Source organism: Camelus bactrianus, chromosome 10 (genome assembly GCF_048773025.1).
Source record: "Camelus bactrianus isolate YW-2024 breed Bactrian camel chromosome 10, ASM4877302v1, whole genome shotgun sequence".
Classification (NCBI taxonomy): Eukaryota; Metazoa; Chordata; class Mammalia; order Artiodactyla; family Camelidae; genus Camelus; species Camelus bactrianus.
Window position 1 is genome coordinate 2,233,498 of NC_133548.1, and position 23,988 is coordinate 2,257,485.

Genomic DNA, 23,988 nt, shown 5'->3' on the forward strand with positions numbered 1-23,988 from the left:
TCTCGTGGCCAGTACTCTCTCCCTCTGGCTGTTGCCGGGGAGAAGCCGGCCCCTCAGGAAGGCCAGCACCAGGTGAGCTGGACACCGGCTCCCGCGGAGCAGGGGGCGGCCCTGCCAAGGGCGGTCCCAGGGTCAGGAACTGGAGTGAGAGCCCCGGCAGCAGGTGTTTCTGGGAAGAGCGCTCCCTCCTGTGGAGAGGGAGCAGCCACCAGGGAAGCCCCAACAAGACGACAGAGCAAACACGGCCTTCACGCAGGAAGTGTCCCTCCTGGAACCTTCTGACCAAAAAGGCACATCCCCACAAGCTCTGGAAACAGGAGGAACGCTTCCTTAAGGTAGCAGAGAGCCCACCTGGGGACCCCAGACCCACCCCAGTGAAGTGGCCTCTTCCTAAAGACTGGCTTCAGAAGCCTCAGAAACAAAACAGAAAACCAGGGGGCTGCGTGACCACACCTGGCGCTGCCGTGAGGGGAGCAGGCCGGCGCCCCCGCCCGCTCCGCCCAGCAAGAAAGGCAATCACAGTGCTGGCTTCATGTTTCACAACTTTAATAGAATATTCTAACTATTCTGTACAAATTGAAAACACTGTATTCAGTTACAAATGTGTAGTAAGTAAGGCTCAGCACCCTACAGGCCTGGCCACAGCGTGGACACAGCGCCCCCTGCTGCCAGCGGCTGCAGTCGCACCCTCAGGAACCCACACGCCAGCCAAGAACAGGTCGCTCCCAACCCAGGGCTTTTAAGACAAGATGAACGTGGGGCCAAGAAACGGGAGCTGCTGAGAAAGCAGAACATTTACACACTGAACGGAAAGGCTCTCCTCCCCAGCCCGAGCCCCGTGCCACAAGGACTGGCAGATCCCGGCTCTGCCCTGTGGCCCGCGTGTCGTGGGGACCGGCTCCTGCCGCCGGCAGCTTCTTCCATGCGGGCCTCGTCCCGTAGGAGCCGGACCACTTCCCGCGCAGGGCACCAGGTCTCCAGTCACAAACCTAGTTTCAGAAACTCTAAGCACAAGCAACAGCGTGCGTCCCAAGCCCTCACCAGCGTGAAAGGGTAAATAAATACAAGATGAACCACAAGCACTCGTGCCTCAGGGTCAGTGGGCGCCACAACCCCATGCCCACCCGAGGAAAGCGAAGCCCAGGAAAGGACAGTGAGAGGAGAGCGCCACTCCGCCGGCTCCCCCAACAGTTGGCACGGCGGGAAAACAGCGTGTGGGTCCTTCAAATGAAACAAGAGTCTGGCCCGATGGCGGGAGAGGGGTAACCGGCTCCAGAGGCCCTGGAACCACATCCCCGGACACATGCCCCTGGCGTCTACCCTGTGTGGTCTGTGCCACCCCCCCACCCCTGGCGGCGCCTGGCAGGTCCACTGAGCTGCGCCCAAGGCGGTAGAGGGTGCTAGAATTAAACCTCGTATTTCTGAAATGCATCTGAGTTACCACTGTACAGGTTAAGCAAAATAATAAAGTAAAAGAAGTTAGGTGAAAACCATGCACTTGGAAGCGAGTTAGAGCTGAGCACTGTCAGGTCGCGGGTCGGTGCAGAGCTGACGACGTGCGGCGGCCACACCCGCGGGGCGTCTCACTGCTGTTTGCACTCGGAGGGCTGGCTGGGCTCTTTCTGTCAAAAGAGAAAACAAGACTGTAAAGAATCAACCAACCCCATCAACCAAGCATCTCCAACCAACATCGAACACAAAGACTCAAATGTTTCATTTATTCTTACTGAAAAAAGGGTTCCTCAAGATATACTTTTAAAATAGTAACAAAAAAATTAACTTCCCAGGAAAAAGATCACAGTGGGGCTGCCCATTTTTGTTTAAGGACATTCTCATTCACAGCAGAAGGGTCCTGGGGGGAGGGAGGGTCCTCCGGAGGCAGAGGCTGATTAAACGCACAGGAAAGCCCCGGTCCCAAAGCTGAAGGCACCTCAGAGCCGCGGGGCAACCACAGCCCTGCCCACGGGCACCCCTCCGGCCCTGCAGGGAAGAGGCTCCTGGGCCGCTGCCTGGAGCAACCCCTGTCCCGGCCGGCTGGCCCGAGGCTCGCAGGAGGGACGCCCCCGGCACTGGGCTCTGCCTGCGCCCTGACAGAGGACGAGAGGCCACTGAGAGCTTCACAGACCAGCCCCAGCCCTCCCAGGAGCCTGCCCATGGGGGAATTCTATCCTCCAGAAAAGGGGTGAGGGAGACCCTCCCCGCCCCGAGGTGCAACTCACTTCAGAACGACCCGACACCCACACCTCACCACTGAAACACACGAGGCAGCCCCACGGACCGTGTGTGGAGCCAACAGCAGCCCGAGAGAAGGAGCTTCTGAGCAGACAAGACTTCCTCCCAGTAACCCGTGGTTTCTGGCCGTGAAGATGACCAATGACTGAACGTGACCGGCCAGGCCCACGGAGTTTCAGAAAAGCCCGCAGCACAGTCTGAAAGGACGTCTGGGACAGCGCCACCAACCCCGTCAGAGGACAAGCCAGGCTGCAGCCTGTTCCAGGGAAACCACACTGAAGGGGTGAAAAACTGTGTGCAAAGGATGCACACAGACAAATGCCCGTGGGCCCTGGTCCCAGGCCCCGCCCAGAAGTGTAACGGAAAGGGCACAGGGACGAGCCGGGACGGGCACCCCACCCGCAATCCTAGCTGAGGAAGACCGCACACCGCCATTCCAAGGACAGACTTGGAGGCGGCCCAGACCCGTGGCCAAGGGGCCCAGACGCTGGCTCCAGACTCACTGGGGGTGCAGAAGTGCTCCAGGCCTAGGACAGCGCTGGCAGGACCAGGGGAGAAGGGTGTGCGTGTCTCCAGAATGCATTTGCAGAAGGAAGGAGGTTAGAGATGCCGAAGCTGGGGGTAGGGTGGGGTGGGGCCGGAGCGGGTGGTGGGCCGGGGGGACCCGGCATGCTGCATCTCCCTAGGTAAATGTGTACACTGGACACCGAGGATGCCAGGTAAGGCAGAGCGCTGCACAGTCCACAACGTGCTCCTCGAGGGACTCAGGAGAACGCATCTTATTCACGTAAAGTAAACCCCCTCCTGGGGGTACGGAGATGGCTGGCGGAAAGGGGTCCTCACCAAAACCAAGACCAGGGCCAGGGCCACTGTGAGGGCAAGAAGCTGGACGGGAACCCTGCGTCTGGAGGGGAGGGAGGCCGGGAAGCTGGCCAGATGAGGAGGACTGGGCCGCCACCGGCACCCCCACCACCCGAGGCCCGTGTGCAGCCCCGGCCCTGGGGACAGCGTCCACGTGGACACAACTCCAGGCTGCAGGGCTGACACAGAACTGGGACGTGAACTTCATCCACGAGACACCGACGGTCTTCAGCCTGTGGCAGAGGCCGAAACAGAACTGCCAACTAAACCCAAGTGTCCTGCTTCAAGTCAGACGCTGTCAGAAGCCTGGGCACCCAAGGCTGCTCACAAAGGACAGGAGTCGGTGTTTCAAAGGAACAAACTAACAGCCCACACTGCCCGTCAGGGGCCATTTATAAGGGTTTTAACAGACACACAGCCAACAAGCACGCGCCACAGGCATGCAGCCCGGGGCCGAGGGCGGCCGGGCTGCAGAGGGACGGCCTCCTCCCGGGGGAAGCTCCAGCCCTGCTGACAGTCTGACGGCACTGCCGTGGTTACACTGAACAGAGTCCCTCGCTCCTAGAGACACAGGTCGGTGCGGGCAGATGCTCCAGGTAACAGGGACAGCCCTGGCGGGCGTCTTCAGACGTGTGGGAAGCAAGGGCGATTAGATGCCACCACCAGTGATCAGACCTGGCCTTCAGACACAGAGATCCACAATGTACATTCACTCCATCGAGTTAAAATGCTTTCCTCAGCCCATGTCTGCCCACTGCCTAGCAATTCTCTAAGAAACCAAGCCCACAGGAGTAAGACAGGGAGGCCATGCAGACAGGCCCCCAAGGCTCTGGGGAAGCCGGCCTCCCGGCCCCCCGAGCCACGAGGAGGCACTGAGACACGGCCCCCTCTCCCACACACTGGCCGCCCACTGAGCTCAGCTCGTGCAGCCCCTGCTGTTCCCTGGACAGCGCCGTTCCTGAGCTGGTCTCCCCCAGAGGCCCACCGGCCCCTCCCGTGCACCATACTAGGGAGGGGGCTTCTGGCTGGGGCAGAGCTACGATGCCCGATGACCCACGTGGGGGACAGGGCGGCGCCGGGGCTGGCTGATGCCCACTGAAACCTGCAGTCAGTTCTTGCCTCGCTCAGGCAGAACTCTCCCCGGCACCCTCAGCAGCACTCACTAACGCCGACATGAAACGGATGCCAGTGGCTCTTCAGGTAAAATACTCTGGTGTGAGAAGTTCAGTTACCCTTCCTTATCTGTCAGTCTGCATAACACCTCAATTTAAAAAGTATAAATGATCGAGAGACATGTGTCAAGATAATCACAGTGGGCTGATGCCTACTGCCATCGTGGGCAGCCGATCCCAGGGCCCCCCTGTTCTGCCTTCTTCCTGGAGGGCAGCCCAGTCGTCAACAAAGATGTCACAGCAGTTACATCCCTGCTACTTGGTCAGCGACCAACACTGGGCTCGGCGAGCAGAAGCCAGATGTGATTTCTGCCAGCTGGCTTTAAGAGGACACGCGAGAGATGCCTGCACAAAACGCCGCTCTTCAGCCAGCCCCAGTCCAGCCTGGCACCCGGTGAGTCGCCTGGACAGCCACCTCCTCTTTATCCACTGAGTCACAACATGGCATTGTTGCGAAGCGTGGACCCGAAGTTTGGAAGTTAGGAATAAATGGAATTCCACCTTACCTAGAAACGTATGATTAACAGACAAAAATTACACCTAAATGGGGAAAAAAACTGAAAGGAACTGTCAGCGTGAAAGAAAATGAAATGCACAGAGTTACACAGGAGGAAAAAGCCACTGCCTCCCGTGACACGAGGGCGAGGCCCCGACCCTGAGGTGGGAAGCCTCCTGCCAGAGCCGGGCCATTGACACCAGAACCTCCTTTCTCTCGTTTTCCTCTGTTTGTGCAGGCTGTGACGTGACAGGCCCCTCTGAAGGGGTGTGCGTGAAGGAATAGAAATGTCACAGCATGACCCCAGAGGGCAAGACTGGGGGATTTCGACCACGTGGTTGACAGTTCTCAGCTCACACAACTGACCCTCCTAAATCATTTCTCACCAACCAACAAACAATCAAGACTTCATGAAGGGTTAGTATTGACAATTCTTTACTTCTTGTTAAGCTGTCTGTAACTACTTGGTGACAATGCTTGTCCAGAAAACTCAGATGTGAGAGGAGACAGAAGGTCCAGCGAGGGGACAGCAGAGGAGGAGGACAGACGGAAGGAAACAAGACACGGAGGAGCGGAGCACCCGCTGCCGGTAAGACGAGCGGGGGAAGACAGACTGCACACTGCGCCCGGAGTGGACGGGGCCGACCACCTCGGCCTCCGCCTCCACTCCAGAGCCCACACCGGCACCGTGTGTCAGCGCCGAGGGCGGACACATGCACCTGCGCCCCGGGCGCTGCACCCACAGCAGGGCTGGGGCCGGCGGCCCTCCTCGCGACCCCTGGCGGTCCTCACTCGGGAACTGAGCACAGGCGTGTCCGTGCCGAAACGGACAGGCTGGCTCTGAAAAGATGAACGTGCTGGTGAGCCCGCGCCCAAAGCAGTGTTTATTGGGCACTTTAAGGAAGGAACCATGCCGTGAGCGAGCGCTCAGACACGGCCACCACGACAGTCACACCCCGACAGCACAGCACACGTTCTGCTCTGGGCAAAAACGGGGTAAGAAACACACACAGTCTACAGAAACAGAGGCAAGGCTCTCCAATGCCAGGTAATGTTAGTGGCCTCACAGCCCGTGGTGTTAGTCCTAAGAGGCAGGTGAGCAGCACATGTCACGTGAGCAAACAGGAGCACTTCTCATCACAGCTTCAGGACAGCACGGGGACAGTTCTGTATCTGAAGTGCGTGCCAGATGGCAAGGCCCTTGATCTCGTCTGAGATCAAAAGTGAAAACTCTGATCTGTAGGTGCCCACTCACCCTCATTAGCATTCTTTTTTCTTAAGCAAAGCTTCTGAGTTTATTTTAAATTATCTGAGATACCTAGACACTTAACTTTTGAGTATTCTCAGCCCAAGTACAATTGTAAGATTATGCCCACGATTCCATCATTCATTTAAAAAACTGAACGAGTTTCTATAAAATAAGATACAACTTGTGAAAGAGTTGGAAAGCGTTTTAGTGAATATTTACACTTAACACTCAAATTATGTATCACATGTCTCAACAGTTCCTCATTCAAGTATTTTTCTGGTGTGTTTTAACTTTACTAATTATAGAACGACAATTACACATTCGTAACACCACTGCCTCAAAGTGGGGAACACGATTTAAAAGTCCAACCACGCGGCCCCCAGATCACTAACCTTGGGGTTGATTTCGGCGTCGTCCTCATCTTCTCCCTCCTCGTCACCTTCTAACTCCTGTATCAAAAGGAGAACTAGCTGAACAGACACGAATTAAGTTCTTGTGGATCCACTGCCCAAATAAAGCTAAACTCTGATTCACAAGGGAATCAACTGCAGTCATTAGTCTTCGTAACTGATTAACCCCACCCCCGGGCACCTTCTGTTCTCACAGACAACCCTGAAATGAACAGATTGCTGAAAAAGTAGATTCTGTTTGTTAAATGATTATTTTCAAAGATGCACTTTCATGCAGCCAGCTGCAGGGTCCCACTCTGGACACAGTTCCACATCTGCCACGCCTTCCCTTGGCGCCAGCTCGGCAGGGCTGACGGCCGCCAAGGCCGCGCCGCGGGGACGACTGTGACGCGCCTGTGACGTCACGGGCTCTGGCCACTCAAGCAGAGAGAAGGCCTAGTGCAACCTCAGGAAAAGACGTCTTACCTCCTCTTCTCCTTCCTCACCTTCTTCAAACTGAAAAGACAGGAAACGGGTTTTAGGTGTATTAAGTGTGACGGCAACCAGACCCAGACCCAGACCCGGTCCCCGGCAGGTGCCCACGCCGGTCAGGCCGCCGCCTGAAGCACAGGGCCGCGTGCTCCTGAGTCCTGCTGTGTCAGAGGGACACCAGGGATCAGAAAACCACTCGAAGGGGGACCGTGGATGCGGAGGGGCGCAGAAAGGAGACGGTCAGCTTGGGAGTGCGCGGGGTCCCACCGGGAAACTGGCTGAGCTAAGCAAACCCCAGCGTGCTTCTATTACACACAGGACTTCTCATGCCACTTTGTATCTCATACAGGCGAAGTCTTTAATCTGTATTTAGAAATACAATAAAACCCTGGCGTTCAGTCTTAACTGAAGTGCACAGGGGAAACTCCAATACTGTAGCTGGCTGGTCTTGAATGAATTTCTCCCGTGTCCAAGGACATCCCTGGTTGGGCACTGATTTGAGTCTCAAACATAAAGCAAAAACAAAATTAAAGACACCTTATCACTGTTGGCTGCATCGACATGGGAGGAGTTACCAGGTGACCCACAAGAGTGTGGGAGACAAAACCAGGACTTCTACACCCACTTCATTCCAAAACAACGTCCTGTATGCGCACGCCCCTAGCGAGCCTCAGGTCAGCCAGCTCATCCCTGCACCTCAGCGAGCAGTTCCTCTGCCGGGCGGGGTTCTGAGGGCTTGAAAAGCAGCTGGAGTCATTACATCACCTCCAGCTCACACGGGGAATGGGCAGGACTGGGGCTCCTGCCTAAGCAGGCTGAGGTGAACCCCACTTCTAACCTCACTACACTGCGCAGCAGCAGTCATGTGCAGAGGTGCTGGGAACGAGCACATGCACGTGTGCTACAAGCAAACACGCCGCACTGCCCACGTGAGCACCCGCACTGCACTCTAGCACACACACGCAGCGTATCAAGGTTTTAAGTTGATGGGTGTATAACCAAAAAAGTCTGGAGACCACTATCTGGAGATGAGTTTCCACTGTGTGCAGCCCCTAGATGGTTTTTGGCCAAATTATATAAAACCGAACATTTAGTTCCTCACTTTACATCTTCCAGCACCACTAGGTGTTGGCCCTAATGCACTGGCTGGAGCAGGTAGAGGAAATTCCATCATCACAGGAGGTTCCACTGGACTGTGCTAGTCTAGAATTTGCTACGGAACCAGCATTTTGTAAAATTAAGTCTGAGCAGCTGTGTGTCCCTGTTCCTGGACCTTGAAAGCCACCTCCCAGCCCAGGGCGGACAGAGCGCACTGGAGAAGTCAGCTAGTCTCAGACCGGTCAGCTGGCACACCAGACGGGCCCCTCCCGCCACTGGGGCCTTCAGCACAAGGAGGGAGCTGTGAGGAGACGCTGACCGCCACCGCCTCAGGGCACAAAGCCACCGAACCTGCCCAGCGCCCACTGCCCTGTCAAGGCCCCAACAGACCGCAGCAGTGAGGAGACACACAAGCACTCAACACAAGGGAATCAATGTCTTCTCCCATCAACGTGTTCCCGAACCAGACCTCACTCGTCCACGTCAAGAAAGCTGGCAGTACGCTGGGCCTTGGTCGTGATGGAAAACTGTCTCTGGGGACAGCCCAAGGGCGGCTGGCCAGGCTGCGCTCAGGGGCTCTGCTCCCCAGTTCCGACCGTGGCGGGGCTGGCTCCTTCAGGCAGAGTGCACGGCGGCCAGCACGGCGGCGCCGTGTTTGTGCGGAGCAGGGGTCTCTACCGCTCTGCTGGCACGATCGGCTCTGCTGAGAAGTGCTCGGTGTGGCCAGACCTCCGGGAATGAGCCTCCTCGTGTTCAGTTGCCCCAAGCTGAGAGACCCCGAGTGCAGCACAGTGAGCCCTGGTCCCTGAGAACATGTGAAACGAGTCCCTGGGCGGGCCTCGTGCAGTGTCTGGCTCTCTGCTCGGACGCCTGCCGTCCCTCCCTCCCCGGTCCACGTCCTCCCAATGCCCCACAGCAGGCCCCACGAGTCTGGCCAAGGATGCCATGACCTAGGCCTGGGCGCCCCGAGCCACCCCGAGGGAGGGAGGCGCCTGGGCGGCCATCAGCCACATACATTGTCGTCATCCTCTACGGCCTCCCCGGTGAAGTAGAGCACAGCTCGAGGGACTATCCGCTCGCGAAAGAAGTGTCCGATCTCAAAGTCGGAGGCTAATGTGAATTCGGAATCTTCATCCTGAGGGGAGAACTGAACGTTAACTCGTCTCAGTCGGTAAACGTCATGCCCTCTCAGCCTCATTTCACCCGACCTCCAGTGGCATGGCTGAGGAGCACCCCCCGCCTCCTGGCAGCACTGCCGAGTGACAGCCATCTACGAGGCGGGGCAGCGGTACCGGGACTGCCACACGGAGGGCAGGGCCCACACCTGCGGGGGGCCCGGGCTGAAGGACGCCCACAGAACACATGCTTCCGCCCCACCCCGGGCCACAGGGGGCACCAGCCAGCCCAGGAGTCTAGGGAGGAGGAGCAGACTGGAAAGCAAGCAGCAGACGGCTCAGGAAATGAAGGCTTCAACAGCAAAATGAAGTCTGTGATGACGACACAAGCTTACCAGGGACTCTCCATCTCCTGATGCTAGAAAAAAACCAGAAGACAGACGTTACGCTGGCAACCAAAACCTCTTCACAGCCCACACCAGAAGCTCAGCTGAGATAAACCGGGTATGTAACAACCCGAGGTTTCCAGTGGGAGTTGCCTGAGCTTCGTGCCTCCCCACCGCCCCCCACTCCAGGGCCCACAGGCCCAGCTGGCGAAGGCCGCTCTAAGGAAAGAACTCACAAAAGCTTCAAGTATTAACAGGGGGAAAGGTGCACCGAGTGCCCCAGACTGCGGGTTTTCAGGGCATCTGTGTTTTAAGTGGAGTTTTAACTCATGTCCTGTACACATGATGATCCAGTAGAGAAAGAGGAAAATCTCATTGGTTTGTTTTTAACCGGAGGTACTGGGGATGGAGCCCAGGACCTCGTGCGTGCTGCGCATGCGCTCCGCCACTGAGCTCCACCCTCCCCTCAAGAGGAAGCTCTGTAAGCCTCGTAAGACCTGGGTGTGAGCGCGGTGCTGCACCTCAGCTCGGCTGAAACTGCACCTCTGCTTGTTGGCAAAGGAAGGAGAGAACAGTGCTGACGTGCTCCTCCATAGAATGAGAACCCCCCGGGCAGGACGCTGCTGCTCACAGTCAGGGAGACTTACTTTCCACACACACGGCCACACAGACCTGGGTGCCGAAGTGGGGCCCAGCCCGGAACCAGGCGTGACAGGAAAGAGACCAAACACCACGCTCAGGGAAGCCCAGTGGCGCTTGAGCTCGGAACCCCAACTTCCACCGGAAGTGGAGCCCCAGCTGGGCTCAGCCCGGCCTGTCTACCCTCTCGTGAGCCCCTGTGATGGAGGCCTGTCCCCGGGGAGCCAGCGCAGAGAGGCAGCACTGGCCGATCACGAGGACACTGAGTGCTGGGCGTGGGCGCCCCTGCTCCACAGGCTGCTCAAGACGCCGGCTCGGCGGCTCTGGCCTGGGAGCCAGCAATCAGCCCCTGGACCTTCCTCATTTGACTGCTGGACTGGACTGGTTTTGCAGGATTAAAGACTACAGGGCGCTGGACTAGCCATCCCGTTACCTCCATTTCATCAATTTTGATTTTCTCCCAGACTACCCCTCCCCCACTGTCACCCTCCACCACGGAGCCAGGCTTGATGTTGTTGTGTTTACTTGATCACTCTGCAAGCAGCTACGCTGAGGCATCATCGACATGCCATACAATTCACCTCCAAGCAGTCACCGCTCAGTGGCTTCGGGTGCCTTTCCAGAGCTGCATGTGCAGCCACGGCAGGTCAGGTTTAGATTCCCCAAAATCACCTCCTGAATCCACTCGAATTAGCTTGATTCCGTTTCAGTTTTGTTACTTATTTAAGGCTTCCAGCAAAGCCACCGAACTTAGGGCTCAAAGCTCCTCTGCTTCACGGAGAATGCACACCAGTAACATCCACTGTGCTGACGTGAGGCTCCAAAAGGGATCTTCCCCAAAAAGGGTACTTCAGAACTAAATTTATGACCGTTCTTGTGCCCAAACGAATACACACTTGCACCCTCTAGGTTCAAAGACGAATCACAGAAAATAGTCACCTCAGTAAAAACCAGTGGACTGAGAGCTGAAGGGCAGCCTGGTAACACGGCACAAGGGCCAGACTCCCGGGTGAAGCCACCCTGTGACCCCAGGACCAACAGCCCAAAGGTTCCTACGGCAGTTACCTACGGCAGAGCCAGCATTTCTTTATTTCAAACTGTATTTTGCTCGTGGAAAATAAAGAGAAAAAGGTTTTTCCTCATTTCTGTATTTCAGCACTGTCAGCTGGGCTGGCCCCCAAGCCCTAGAGGTCAGGAGACGACATGAGGGCTCCGAGCAGCTTCCCTCCAATCCAGGGGCTCAGCCTCTCCTGGCGTGAAGCCCCAGCTCTACTTCACTGGGGGAGGGGGTTCCCAGCTGTGACTCTGCCCAAAGTCTCTGTCTGTCACAAGCTATAGATTCCCAAACCCCTGAAGCTCTGTATCCAGGCATGCAGGAACACAAAGAATCAATCTGAGAAAGAGAGGGGTGGGCAGATGATCTGAAAGCTGAGCCCATGTGACCAGAGCCCCACCCCGCCATCCACAAGCCTGTGTCCCTGCACCCCTGCTGCCGGCACAGCCGCTGCCCCTTTACCGCCACGCTGGCCTGAGGACCGGTACCCAGCCTCCTGAGGGTACCTGTCATTCTATGTGAGTGTGCAGCCAGGAGTCACCCAACACCCGGCCAGCTCACCTTTCAGAGGATTGAAGAAGTTGAAAAAAGAATCGTTGGGGACCTGTTTGGTGATTGTTCTGACGGTGCCTCGACCCTTATGTTTCTGCTTTTTCTTGATGGTTTTGACTGTCACGTTCTTCCCCTTCTTCCAGTCAATAGTGCACCTACAGGGACAAGACCACCGTCACGAGGACACACTCCATGAGAAAAACCGGTTCATGTGTGCACAGAAAGCCACATCACAGCTCTCTGCTTAAACTGCAAAACTTAACAGCCTGCAAGTAAGCGTCCCACACGCCTGCGAAGCCCCTATGGAGGTGGGTGAAGGAGGGGCACGTGGCCCTGGGCCACGGGCAAAGCTTTATGCCCCTGCAAGTCACTTTTGGTGGGGGTAGGGGGGAGGGCTGTGATGATCCTGCTGTGGCCATGCCTGGTCCAGGCCGGGCAGAGGGGCCAGTGTGAGGCTCTTGGGCTTGTCACCTGCTGCCCCTGACAGACCCCACAGTGCACACGAAGCCACCCACTCAGGGAGCCGAATTCACAAGGCAACTAAGTGAGGGAGACAGGTTGGAGAAAGCAAACAGGCGGCCACTGTGAGCCACACCGGTTCCAGGAGTGCCGGATGGTCCCCGATTGGGGCTGAGCACGGACGGCTGTTTAACTCTTTCAACCACCTTGGACCAACAGGTGACACCTGGCGGTATCCGACTAGTGTCTGCCTGAGAGCACACTTGGAAAGCCAGGTCGTCTTCTCACAGGGTGGCCTGGCCCAGGGAAATGACCTTTCTAAATGAGTCTAGCTATTTGAGTCTAGTAGGATTTGAATAAAGTTCTGTGTTGCTCAAACAGGGAAGTTCATAAGGATAAGTGCTTGGCTCAGTGAATGAAGGTAATTGTTTCAATGAGGAATAGAACAATTTCCCAAAACATCCCAAACCAACTGGGGGAATGAACTCCAAGCCATCCTCTCCTCTGAATGAGTCCAGACTGAAATCACCAAGTTGCCTGGTCATGAGGCAAACAACAGTTAAACTGCCCCACCAACGCCAAGAGCAAGCAGCTGACCAGCACAGCCCGGTACCAACTCACCCGTTCACTCAACACACGGTTGCTGGAGGAATCTATTAGCTCACTGGGCACCGCTTCATTTCACGGGACCAGAAAACCCACTCCCCTCATTAAAGTGAGGAAACTGGGCCACTGCCCCAAACCGTGGCCCACATACCACAAAGTACATTTCCCAGGAGGCCATCGCACGCCCAAACAGGAAGACTCTTTCTTTCTTTTTTTTTTTCTAGGAAGACTATTTCTTGTACATTTTTGTCTAGTGGGCTTTTCAGCAGATTAAAGACTTTTTGCTTTATTCCTAACTTCTGCCTTACTTGTAAAGTTCTAAAACCATCTCGGGCTTTTGTTTCAGAAAAAGAAGTGGAAACAGCATTTTCTTACCCGTCACAGTCCACGATCTCAGGCCCTTCAAAGGAAAAGGGGTCAGCCTTGTCCGGCTCTGACTTCATCTTGTACGTTTTTGTCAGGACTGAATTGGTAAAGTAGTCGTTGGGTTCAAAGTGGAACTCTAATACAAAAGACTAAAAACAAAAACTTGGGGTAAGCACCACACAAAATCTATAAACTACAGATTTCATGAACTGCCCAGAACTTACTGGAATCCAGCCCCCCTCCCCAAGCAGGACACCACAGGCAGGAACCATCACTGAGAAGCTCACAGGTATGGCCACGTGACCAGAAAAATGTCTCTGCTGCAAAAACACCAGCCCAAAGTTAAAACACAAACGGCAGTCAGGGGAAATACCAGCCACCCCTCAGGCGCAAGCGGGGGCGTGGGCCCCTCCGATGCCCCCTCCCTGGTGGGGGACAAGCTCTTCTGAGGGATCCAGCTTCTCGCCGCTGCCCTGCCCCTCCCTGCCCGAGGCCACGGCAGGGCGGGGCTCCGCAGGCAGAAGAGGGCAGAAGCAGCGCAGTCTTCCGCCGCCAGAGGCCCCGAGACGCAGGCAGAACATCTGCTCTGCCGGCAAAGTGCAAGACTCAACGTGGGGGGGGAGAGGAAGCACTGACTGGGCCTCTTCAAAACACCCCGAGGACAAGCCCACCCTCACTCAGAGTGCCCTGACGACCTAGGGACACGCAAGGGGAACGGGAGGGGCACTGCACAAAGCAGCAGGCGCAAGTCAGATGGCAGCAGAAAGACACCCATGCTCACGAGGAACAAAGTAAACGAAAAATAAAACGAGAAGCCCCCTTTCTGGGCAAAATGTCCAGAGACTGTGTAGTGCTGGTACGGGTTTCTGGGAAACAAGGTGCACTTACACACTGCAGAGGGCTTTGTGAAGGGCAATTCAGCAACGCCAAAAATGAACAATGTAAATGACGTCCCGGGACTCGGTAATTCTACTCTGAGGAACCCGTCCTGTTTGCAAAGGACGCCTGGACGGATGCAGCCACTTGTGCAAAGACACCCACCTCGGCCCTGTTTATAAAGGATCAGAGACAACCCGGGCGTGCGAATTAGTCTACACGGCCGGCTCTGGGTTCAGACAGCCTGGATTCAAATCCCACCTCTGCCCGTTGGTGCTGCGTGATTCTGCAAAGTTATTTAGTATGTTAAAGTGTGTTATATATAAAGTGTATAAAATATATGAAGTGTGTTAGTATCCTTGTCTGCAAAATGGAATAAAAGTTCTCTCTCTGAGCCGACTGGAGAACTCCTCTACAGGAGCACTGAGGGCAGGGCCAGGCCCACAGGCAATGCCTGCTGGAAGTTGGCTATTTTGTTATAATGACACAACTATCACTTGGGGAAAAAAGTTTAAAAAGACTGAAAACAAACCATGTTCACAAGGGAAATGAAAAAAGAACTCTCCCAAGAAGGGGTGGAGGGAGGAAGGGCCAGTCACAGGAGGGCAGGGGATTGGGGCAGTCCAGTCAGTGCCCAGAGGGGCCGGAGCAGCCAGCTGCGGCCTGGCCTCTGCCGGGGTGGCGCGGCCGGGGAGGGGGCGAGCAGCTACGGGGAACGATGACGTCAGCAGGCCCGGCTCCACGCCTCTCCCGACCCTGACCCCAGCCCCCTTCCAAACCTGATCTTTATGTTGGGTTTGAGAAAAACCAGGGTAAAGACGGAAGGCAAGGAGGCCGCCAACGTAGAGGCTGATGGGGGGAGGGTGTAGCTCAGTGGTAGAGCACGTGCGTACCACACACGAGGTCCTGGGTTCAATCCCAGGTAGGTAAATAAACCTAATTACGCCCCCAAAATAATTATAAAATAAGATTTAAAAAATAAATTTTAAAAAAAGCTTAAAAGTTGGAGACTGCTTCATTTGGGAGCGGCCCGGGGCTGTGGCCGCAGGTGTGCGCGGGCAGCCTGGGGCTGCTCCGACCATCCTCCCTTACTACCCCACCTTCTGTACAGACGGAGCTCTCCGCTTCCCCTCCTCCCCGTTTCCTCACCTGCCATCTCCCCAAAGCAAGGGCGCTACCGCCTTCCTTCGTATTCTCCTTTCTGTCCTGTCCCGAGCCCTGTTTAGTCACCAGTAAGCCAAGCGCAAGTGGGGCTGACTTAAGGACAGCATTTACTCCAGCAGAACAGGGCCAAGTTCAAGGCGACCTTGCCTACAGCCAAGTTGGCCGTGAGCAGAGGGCAGACGCCCAAACGCACGCGGAGCTAAGGGTAAAATCCCATCTCTTCCGCCCCGCAGAGTGACACAGTTGCCACTGTCTGTGCCAGCACTCAGGCTGAGGAGACCAGGAGGTGGTCTCCAGCCAGCAACGCCCATGGGGCAAAGCAGGCAACTCAAGTCTGGGGTCTCTGCACCGCTGCTGCAGCTCCGCTCTAAGCGCGACAAAAAAGATTCTTACAAAAGAGAAAAGTGTAAAAAAAGCACTAACATCATCAGAAAGTAAACCGAACAATGGCTAGGCCTTACTTTGACCCAGTAATTACGCTAAAAGGAATCTGAACTGAGGAAACCACCAGAAATTTAAACAAAAGCCTGGGGTTCAAGTAAGCCGATCATAATGCATCGGTTTAGAACGGGGTGGTGGCGGTAGTGGCACATCTGGGGGAATGTTAAATAAATCTGTTTACAGCCAACAGATACGACAGCTCCTGCCCACCCCACAGTCTGCAGGACTAGGAAGGAGCAGGGTCACGCTGTCCACAGGCCCTGACGCCGTCACTCCACGGTGCTAAGGCGATGAGCACGGTGAGCTGGGGGTGGCCACGGGGCCAGGGCTGAGGGACGACTGCCTTGGCAGTGTTTCATCCTGAAGCTAGGTGGCTTCCTTTCATTTTCTTTGTAACTTTAATGTCTCAGCTGTTTCACAGTAACCTGTAAAAGGGCGGACTGTGGGGAAGCTCACTGAGCCGCTGGTAGTCACTTCCAGAAGACGGAGATCTGCACAGTGTTCATCACACTTCTCCGTCTTGTCCCAGTCTTCTTACAGGAAGCACACACGACTTTTACAGTGTGCGCGGGGAAGTAGCAGGAACACCAGACTGGCTCAGAGTCTGGAGCCTCCCGCACGCACCTGGGGCTCCACCCGCCTACGGGCCACTGAACAAGATGAGGGGAACCGGCACAGGCTGGGAGGGAAAGGAAACGGGCCGAGGGGATCCAAACAGGTGTCCGACAAGAGCAAAGGAAGGGGAAAAGGAAACGATCCCTAGGGGGAAACTGGTCATCAAGTCTGGGTCAGTCACAGGTGAGGAAAACACACACAGAATCTTACAACAGCGCCCGCGCGCACACGCCCGATGGGGAAAGCCAAGGCACCCCATCACAGCAAAGGCAGTGCACTGCCACGAGGGGCCGCCAGGGGGCGCACCGGCCAAGCCCTGCACAGTGAGGGGCGCGTGTGGGAGAAGCAGCTAGGAACAACCTGGGTGCCGCGGGAAAGAGGGGCCCCTCAGCTACCAGAGTGGCCCCAACCTGTGAGCAGGCACCACCACGCTGGCAGGTGCCCGTGCCCCACCTGCAAAGGGATAGCTGAATGCCACCTCCCAAAGTAGAGCAGACTCAGACAGGGACAGGGACAGGTGTGTGTGGCCCCTGCTCCTGCCCCCAGCAGGAACCACCTGCAGGACCAGGAAGAGAGAAATCCCACTCACACTGCTCTGCAGGGAAGGAACCAAGCCCAGGTTCCCGTCTCCCATCCCAAGATCCCAAAGTTACAGCGCTCAGGCACTGTGTCCCCACGAGCTGAGACTGAGGGCCACCAGTCAGTCAGTCATGTGCCGCTGGAACTACTGTCGCACCGGAATGGAACCCACCAGCCACAGGCAGACCAGCAGGTCACGAACAGTGCGTGCCACCCAGGTCCAACTCTCCTAACTGCAGCCACTGAGACTGAGCTGCAGGCCGTGGGACGTGTTCTGCAACGCTGTGTCTCATGACAGCAGGGAAACGTTCTCCCAACGTTAACGACCTGCAGCTGTTTCTACAGCTGAACCCTAGCAGGCTTCTTTCACTAGTACCTTGGGCTTCCGTCACAGCGCTGCTTCTATCTGAGTCCACACCTACCACCCTCCCCTGCCTGTTCTGTATACCTCAGATCCTCACAGACCTGGGACACTGAGGAAAAGGATGACACCACCCCTCCCGACCAAGGAAACAAACCAGCTCGGAGAGAGGGCGTGGCACAGCGGACACCACGGCTGAGGAGTCCAACCCTGCGTCTGCCGCCTGCACCTGCCACCCAGCAGCTGGTGGCCTGAGTTACCTGTCAGGCTGTGCACGTGCTGGGCGAGGCCCAGAAAGGCCATCTGAAAGTAAGCATCGCATCCAAGTCACCCAACAAGCGAGTGGCCGGGTCTGGATTTCCTGTCCTGGCTCCAAGCCCTTTACCCTCAGTGCCCCAATCCTTTCTCATACCAGCCAGGAGTTCAGACCATCAGGACTCACCATAGGCTGTCCAGGCTCTGAGAACTTCACCTTGATATCCTGCAGGTGTTTCAAGATTGGCTCATCATATTCCTGAACATAAAGAGAAAAAAGAAACCTCCAGTGGGCTTTCTAAAAACAGCACACATGTTCTCATTAAGTGGCTGCTGCGTGTACTCCAAGACACCGGAGAGTCAGCCCTGTTGGAATCCTGTCCTCGCCACTCCCAGGAAGTCACCCAAGTTTGTCCACCGCCGTCCAGTTGTAGGGTGGCAGCAACGAGGTGCCACGCTGTATGGCACAGAGCACTGGTAACATCAGTGTCGCGCAGGAAGGCCAAGGGCCCTGCCTGCCCTCACGCCAGCGCCACTGCACACGGGGTCAGAAATGCCACCAACCAAGACCGGTGGTCCTCAGCACCTCCGAAGGGACAGCATCAGAGGACATGCCTAGACAAGCTACTGACCTTGGCAGCCAAGCCATTCCTGCTCATGGCACGTGGCAATAAATATCCAAAATCCAACACGCATAGTTACTCACAGTCAGGGCCACTTACGGGGCCACTCAGTGACAGACTTCTTTAGGGGCCCTATGCTTTTATATGTCATTATCACACAAATTCAGAAGTTTGCCAGGGCCTGTCATTTGTAAAGTCCAAATGAGAAAAATTCGGGGGAGAAAAAGAAATCACGAGACCGGAAGCCGGTGACCACTTACTAACGATGACTGCTTCATCCGTAAAGCAGTTACTTCTCTGCCCTTGAAGCCTGGGGCTGGACCTAGTGATTTCCATTAGGGTCTAAGAACTGAGTCTGATCACCACCAACTTTAAATTCCTTGGACATTACAGGCACACCTCGCTCTATCATGCTTCACAAATACATAAATACAAATACATATATATTTTTTTCTCCCAAATTGAAGGTGGGTGGAAACTCTCTTGTCAGATGAAGGTTAGCACTTTCCAGCAATAAAGTGCTTTTACATTAAGGAATGCACGTTGACACACTACCGTACACTTCAGTACAAAAGCCAAAAACGTGACACAGCAGAACGAAGTGTAAGGCACATGCACCACCTTCAGACACGCTACCGCACACTTACGAGGTGACGTGCGCCCGCAGCTTGCACGTGCCCTGGGAAACCACACCCTCGTGCAGCTCGCTTTCAGGCTGCACGCGCTTCCCTGCAGCGGTCCGAACCAAAGCCACGCACCCCCGCGGTGTGCCTGTCTAGCGCAAAACAAGCAGCAGCCCCAAAGGCGCCCAGCAGGGCCCCGGACAGAAAGCAGCCCAGACGGTTCTCAGAGAAGGCCGCATCAGTATGAGGCGTCAGGTCCCAAACTCCAGAACCAGGAAACACTTGGCCCTAAGGCTGCAGCCTGCCCACCTGGCACACACGGCTAGTTCTTAATGCTCCAAGACGCACGTGTCACTGTATGCGTTCCATACGTGGCACTGGGGTCTTCAAACTCAGCCCAGGCAAACCAGCAGCACCCACTGGCATTTTCCCAAATTCATGAAATAACCATTATGTTCTTAATTTCCTCAACGAGCCACGTACCATGCGGGCCAAGAACTTTCTGTGGCCCAGAGCATAATGGAAAGCCCTAGGTTAGCAGACTCAGAACTATGGACCCTAAGGGCCAACAGTGGAAGCAACACAGGGACTGAGACTTAAAGCTGCCCCCTTCCCAAGTTTCAAAGCCCTACTTGTGGAGTCTGCACCTTGGCCGCCCCCAGACAGAGGAGCCAGGGGCCAGGGGCCGGGGGGCGGGCCTGTCTTCAGGACCTAACGTTTGACCAGCGGGGAACCTCCCACCATTACCTGCTTCAGGCTATAAACAGCCTGAGCCACACTTCATCACCCTCTGCACACTGAGGGAGTTCTCGGAAAACACCACCCTGTCTTTTCAGAGCCGTAAGACAAAGCGCAGGGAGACGCTCTGCGGCGTAAATACTGAAGTGCAGACACGGACACAGAGGTGCTGGGAGAACGGAGCAGACACCTCATCAAAACACAGCCACCGGTGCTGCCACCCCCAAGCCAAGGACAGGCCACACACAAAGCAGCTGCTCTCACCACTGGCTCCCACCTGACCAGCTGGCCACACAGCACCAGAGTCGGGTCACCCAGTCAAGTCACCTGACCAGCACCGAAAAGCCGACTTCATGGCAATCCTGACGCCACTCAGTGTGCCCTCGACCTGCAGCAGGGCCATCACATGGGGGCACATCAGAAATGCAGACCCTCAGGTCCCACCAAGACCTGATTCAGAACCTGCATTTTCATGGGATGCCCAGGTGCTGGGTACACCCATGACAGTTCCATCCCTCTCTCCGTCTGCTCTGCTAGTGGGGGGATTTTCAACCCTTAGTGCACGTCAGAAACACGCAGGAGCCTCTCCAAACACGGCGAGCTCTTTCTGATGTGCGGCAGGGGAGACACTGACGCTACTCAGTTTTAGAAGCTGCCCAGGTGATTCTCACAGTCAGGCTGAGAACCAGGCTTTAGTGCGTGCTATTCACGTTTTCCAGTAAATTTCTCGATCAGACATTCTTTTAAATGGTCTAGTTTTCTTAAGCCCCACCATTTCCTATGAAAAAGGACACTCAAGACAAAACACAGGCTATCCTAAGTCATGTATTTTAAACGTTCCACAAGCTTGGAAGGAGAGCAGGAAACTCGTCCCGCCCATCCTTTCTTAACTTCCAGCCTTCGGATAGGCATTAAAAGAGGTGGGCAAGAAAGGCAGCGACGCGGCAAGTTTCTGGAACCATCACAACCGCAGTAGCGCCATCTGCAGGCCACACGCTGACACGGACACACCGTGCAGATCTGACTGGATGAAGCCCGAAAGCAGAGACGACCATCTCCGTGGACTTCTGAGCAGGATCTTTTTTTGAATTTTGGAAACTTCTACCATAACTCTGCTCAGGGAAAGTTACATTTGTTGCCTTTTAACTGCTTCCCATTTCATTGTAGAAAGTCTAACACAACAAGATAAAAACAGAAGGCTGAGCTATTCCCATTAAAACAGAACTAGAGAAGTTTTCAAGTAAGACAATCAGAACACGTGAGTAACTTGCTATGTATTTATACAACTGGCAGCACCGCACGACAGGCCCATTTTGAGTTTCAAAAACCACTGAGAAACATCCAGGGTCTATTCGCTCCACTAAAATTTCAAATGCAGTAAATTTCAGAAATCATCCCAGAGCAGTCCGAGTCTGCGCCAGCAAGAGCGTGTGTGCAGGTCTCCCATCTCACACCTCCCGCCGGCTCGGGTCGCAGTGAGGTGGAACAGGGCCCTGAGCACGCCTCCTGGGGCACTGGGCGCAGGTGCTGAGCGGCAGCCTCCCCCCCCCCCCCCCCCCCCGTGAGGACCAAGGTCTGGGCAGCACGCAGGGCAGGCTCCGGCCGTAACCACGCCTCCCGGCGGGACCCTCACTGTCTGGGCTGCTGGTCACAGGAGGTGCCCTCCCACCCGCAATCAACAACTGCTGAACACCCTGTTGAGCGGTTCGCAGATTCTGTAAGGTGGACGTGTGCCCACCTGGACGAGTTCACTGAGCATGTCGACATTCCTGAAGATGGTAAACCAGAACTCTGGGATTCCTCTGGGGTTTGGCTCTTCCGCTGCTGCTGCTGCTTCTTTTTCTGCTATGACTACTTTGTTTTTCATGTCCCCCTTAAAAAAAAAAAGTAAAATAAAACACCACAAAGTAACAAGTTTACAAATAACCCAATGGCTTAATACAAAACATTATTTCAAAATCCCATGTAAACTTCTAACAAAAGTTGTCCTTCGAATCTTCGCCTCTAAGACCCACTGTGCCCATCACAATTTCAAACGATTCCAAGAAACAAGGCGTTCCATCCAGGAGTGACTTCATGCTTCAATGTCAGATCAAAGGGAAGAAGCTGAATCAAGAGCTGGTATGACGCCCCCCATCTGGGAAAGGCCATCTAGTGCCGGCTCGGAGACGCCCATCTCGGGGCAGGCAGCACCGACATGCGCCCCAGCCAAGCTGCACACCCGCCTACACGGAGGGAGAGGTCAGGACGGAGGCACAAGGCAGACACAGGGCGGTGACGGGAAAGGCCCTGTGGCCACGAGGACGGGAGTGTTTTCCAACATCACAGCCTCGACACGATTCTTAGAGAAAATGATCACAGGGGTGTCTGAATTAACAGAGGCAGATTTTCCTCAAGCAACAAAGACTGGCTCATAACTACATGGATACACCAGCATGGCTTCAACTATGCCAGATTTTTAAAGGATCAAGAACATATGTGGCTACCAAAACTAACATTATACACTTTCAAAAATCCCTGAAAATTTATATTATAGAACAAAAATAGCTACTTGTCTCCCAAACATAAAATCAGGCTGACAAAGTGCACCCTGCCATGCTGGGACTCCCCACGGCACTGGAATGATACTTGTCACCAGAAAAAGGCTGTGAGCAGGTGACCGACAGGGCACATCACCGGAAGGACCTGGAACCCAGCAACCTACAGCAGCGAAGTGCACCCGGCTACGGCGCTGGCACTGCTGGCCCCTGAGCAGGACGGCTCAGACGTCTTCGGTGTGCTCTCCCCGGGCAGGTCTTTGCTCCTTCAACTAAGACTTCCCCTGACGTTTCCACCTCTGCTCCCCTGGCCCCTTAGCTCACTGTACTACTGTGCAGAGTCGTCACAGGTGACTTGAGTCTGGTCCGTCACACTGACAGACAGAACCCAGTCCAGTGCCAGGCCTGCAGGCTGCTCAGCTCCACTGCCATAAAGGAACGTGAACACCCAGCCTGCAGCTGGAGCAGCACCTGCTGCAAGCAGCTCTCTCCCACGGCTCAAAGCCACTGAAACTATCCTCTTTCCAGCAGCACTGGAACAGAACACAAGTTGCACTCATTAGGAAACTTACAGCCAGCTTGTCCTCCTCTTCATTCTCACTGTGCCACTCTGACTCTGCGTCTGTGGGCTCAGCGTCACCGGTGACGAACTCCCTTCTCTAAGTGAAGACGAAACCTTCTGAGTTACGTTCAGTTATTCACACAATCGAGAGCTAAGACAACGAGACTGTAAATGAAGTGTGGGGAAACGGAGTGCTTTTATAACTTATTTTAGGATTCTAAGTTTTAGGGCTTCAAGAATAATATCCAGTGATTCACTGGGTATATCTGATGTTTCACCTAAAGGAAGATTTGAAATACACTGATTAAATTTTTCAACAGAGCCCCTACCTTGTCAAAGAGAGGCTGGTATAAGGCTGCGTACTTCCTCTCCAAGTCGTGGACCTCTTCGTAGAACTTGGCTTCTATGTGAGCACATTTCACCTGGAGCTGTTTCAACGCATTGATCCTTCTTTTTACTGCTTTAGGTAAACTGAAAGAGGGGACAAGACAACAAAACATCCATAAGTCTGCAACATAAGGTGGCATGCACAGAATTAACCACCTTACCATGAAAAAGAGCTCCTAAAAATCATTAAGGACACCCCTGCCGCCTCCCCCAAAAGCAGGGTGGTGAGGGAGGAGGAAGCTGAAAACATAATCCACGAAAGAAAAAACACAAATAATCAAACATCAAAGAAAGATCCAATCTCACAAAACATCCAAAAGAATGCAAATTTAAAAGAACTGCTGTCTTTTCCTTAACAAATTGGCCAAAAAAAAAAAAAAATCCCCAGGTTTGATGAGGCTGGAAGCAGAGGCCCTCTGACTTATCTTTCTTAGGGGCAAACAAGATCCTTGGAAATGTTCTTTGGATCTACTTCTAAGACTATATCCTAAGGAAATAACAAAGTATTTAGTTAATATACTGGAATGACCACTGGTGTATCATCTACAGACTGGAAACAATGACAAGATGTGCAGAATTAAAGCAGGGCCTGTCCTCAGCCATGTCCTCGAGGTAGACTCAGGGCCACGTCAAGTGCTCGAACTGAGCCTGACCCTGACCCTGACCCTGACCCAGGGAAAATCAGAGACAACACAGCCAGGGTCTCTGTTCTCTTCTAAAGTCAGAGAACTGGGAGCTTCTTTGCTTTCTGATACTTTCCCATCTTCTTAAAAATACGTTCGCTTGTATGCGTTACTTTCATAAATTAGAAGAAACCATTTTAAACCCATCAGAATCACTTGTTTAACTTAAAGCTCTCAGTCACGCTCTAGAACCAAGAGCAGATTCCTGGGACTCTCAAAGCCCCACAGTCCCTGTCAGTGGGCCCAGGTCCCGCCCTCTGGGTGCTTCTCTCCCGCAAGGGCAGGGCCGAGAGCACACAGCACCAGGCAGCTCTCCAGCACAGCGCTGTTCAGGAAACGCAGCACCCCAGGGAAACTGGTCCCAGGACGCTGTGGGCA

The 23,988-nt window shown here is 54.7% G+C and overlaps 1 protein-coding gene and 1 non-coding gene across 3 annotated transcripts in view; both read right to left on the reverse strand.

Moving 5' to 3' along the window:
* Positions 1–529: 529 nt before the first annotated feature.
* The window catches only part of NAP1L4 (nucleosome assembly protein 1 like 4), a 43,753-nt gene continuing 20,294 nt past the window's right edge, over positions 530–23,988 (reverse strand). The window contains exons 5-16 of one of the 2 annotated variants that reach the window (XM_074371488.1): positions 22,870–23,011; positions 22,551–22,637; positions 21,180–21,314; positions 17,645–17,716; positions 13,176–13,315; positions 11,745–11,890; positions 9,500–9,522; positions 9,005–9,124; positions 8,459–8,794; positions 6,886–6,915; positions 6,403–6,459; positions 530–1,622 (exon numbers count right to left, since the gene is read on the reverse strand). In XM_074371488.1, coding sequence (XP_074227589.1) covers positions 1,584–1,622; positions 6,403–6,459; positions 6,886–6,915; positions 8,459–8,794; positions 9,005–9,124; positions 9,500–9,522; positions 11,745–11,890; positions 13,176–13,315; positions 17,645–17,716; positions 21,180–21,314; positions 22,551–22,637; positions 22,870–23,011 — 1,327 coding nt within the window. In that variant the 3' untranslated portion in view covers positions 530–1,583. The remainder of the gene's footprint in view (positions 1,623–6,402; positions 6,460–6,885; positions 6,916–8,458; positions 8,795–9,004; positions 9,125–9,499; positions 9,523–11,744; positions 11,891–13,175; positions 13,316–17,644; positions 17,717–21,179; positions 21,315–22,550; positions 22,638–22,869; positions 23,012–23,988) is intronic. The other variant, XM_010956807.3, reaches the window with a different exon arrangement.
* On the reverse strand, positions 16,928–17,050 carry LOC123617356 (small nucleolar RNA SNORA54). The gene has a single exon (XR_006725502.1). It is a non-coding gene; the product is annotated as a small nucleolar RNA SNORA54 (small nucleolar RNA).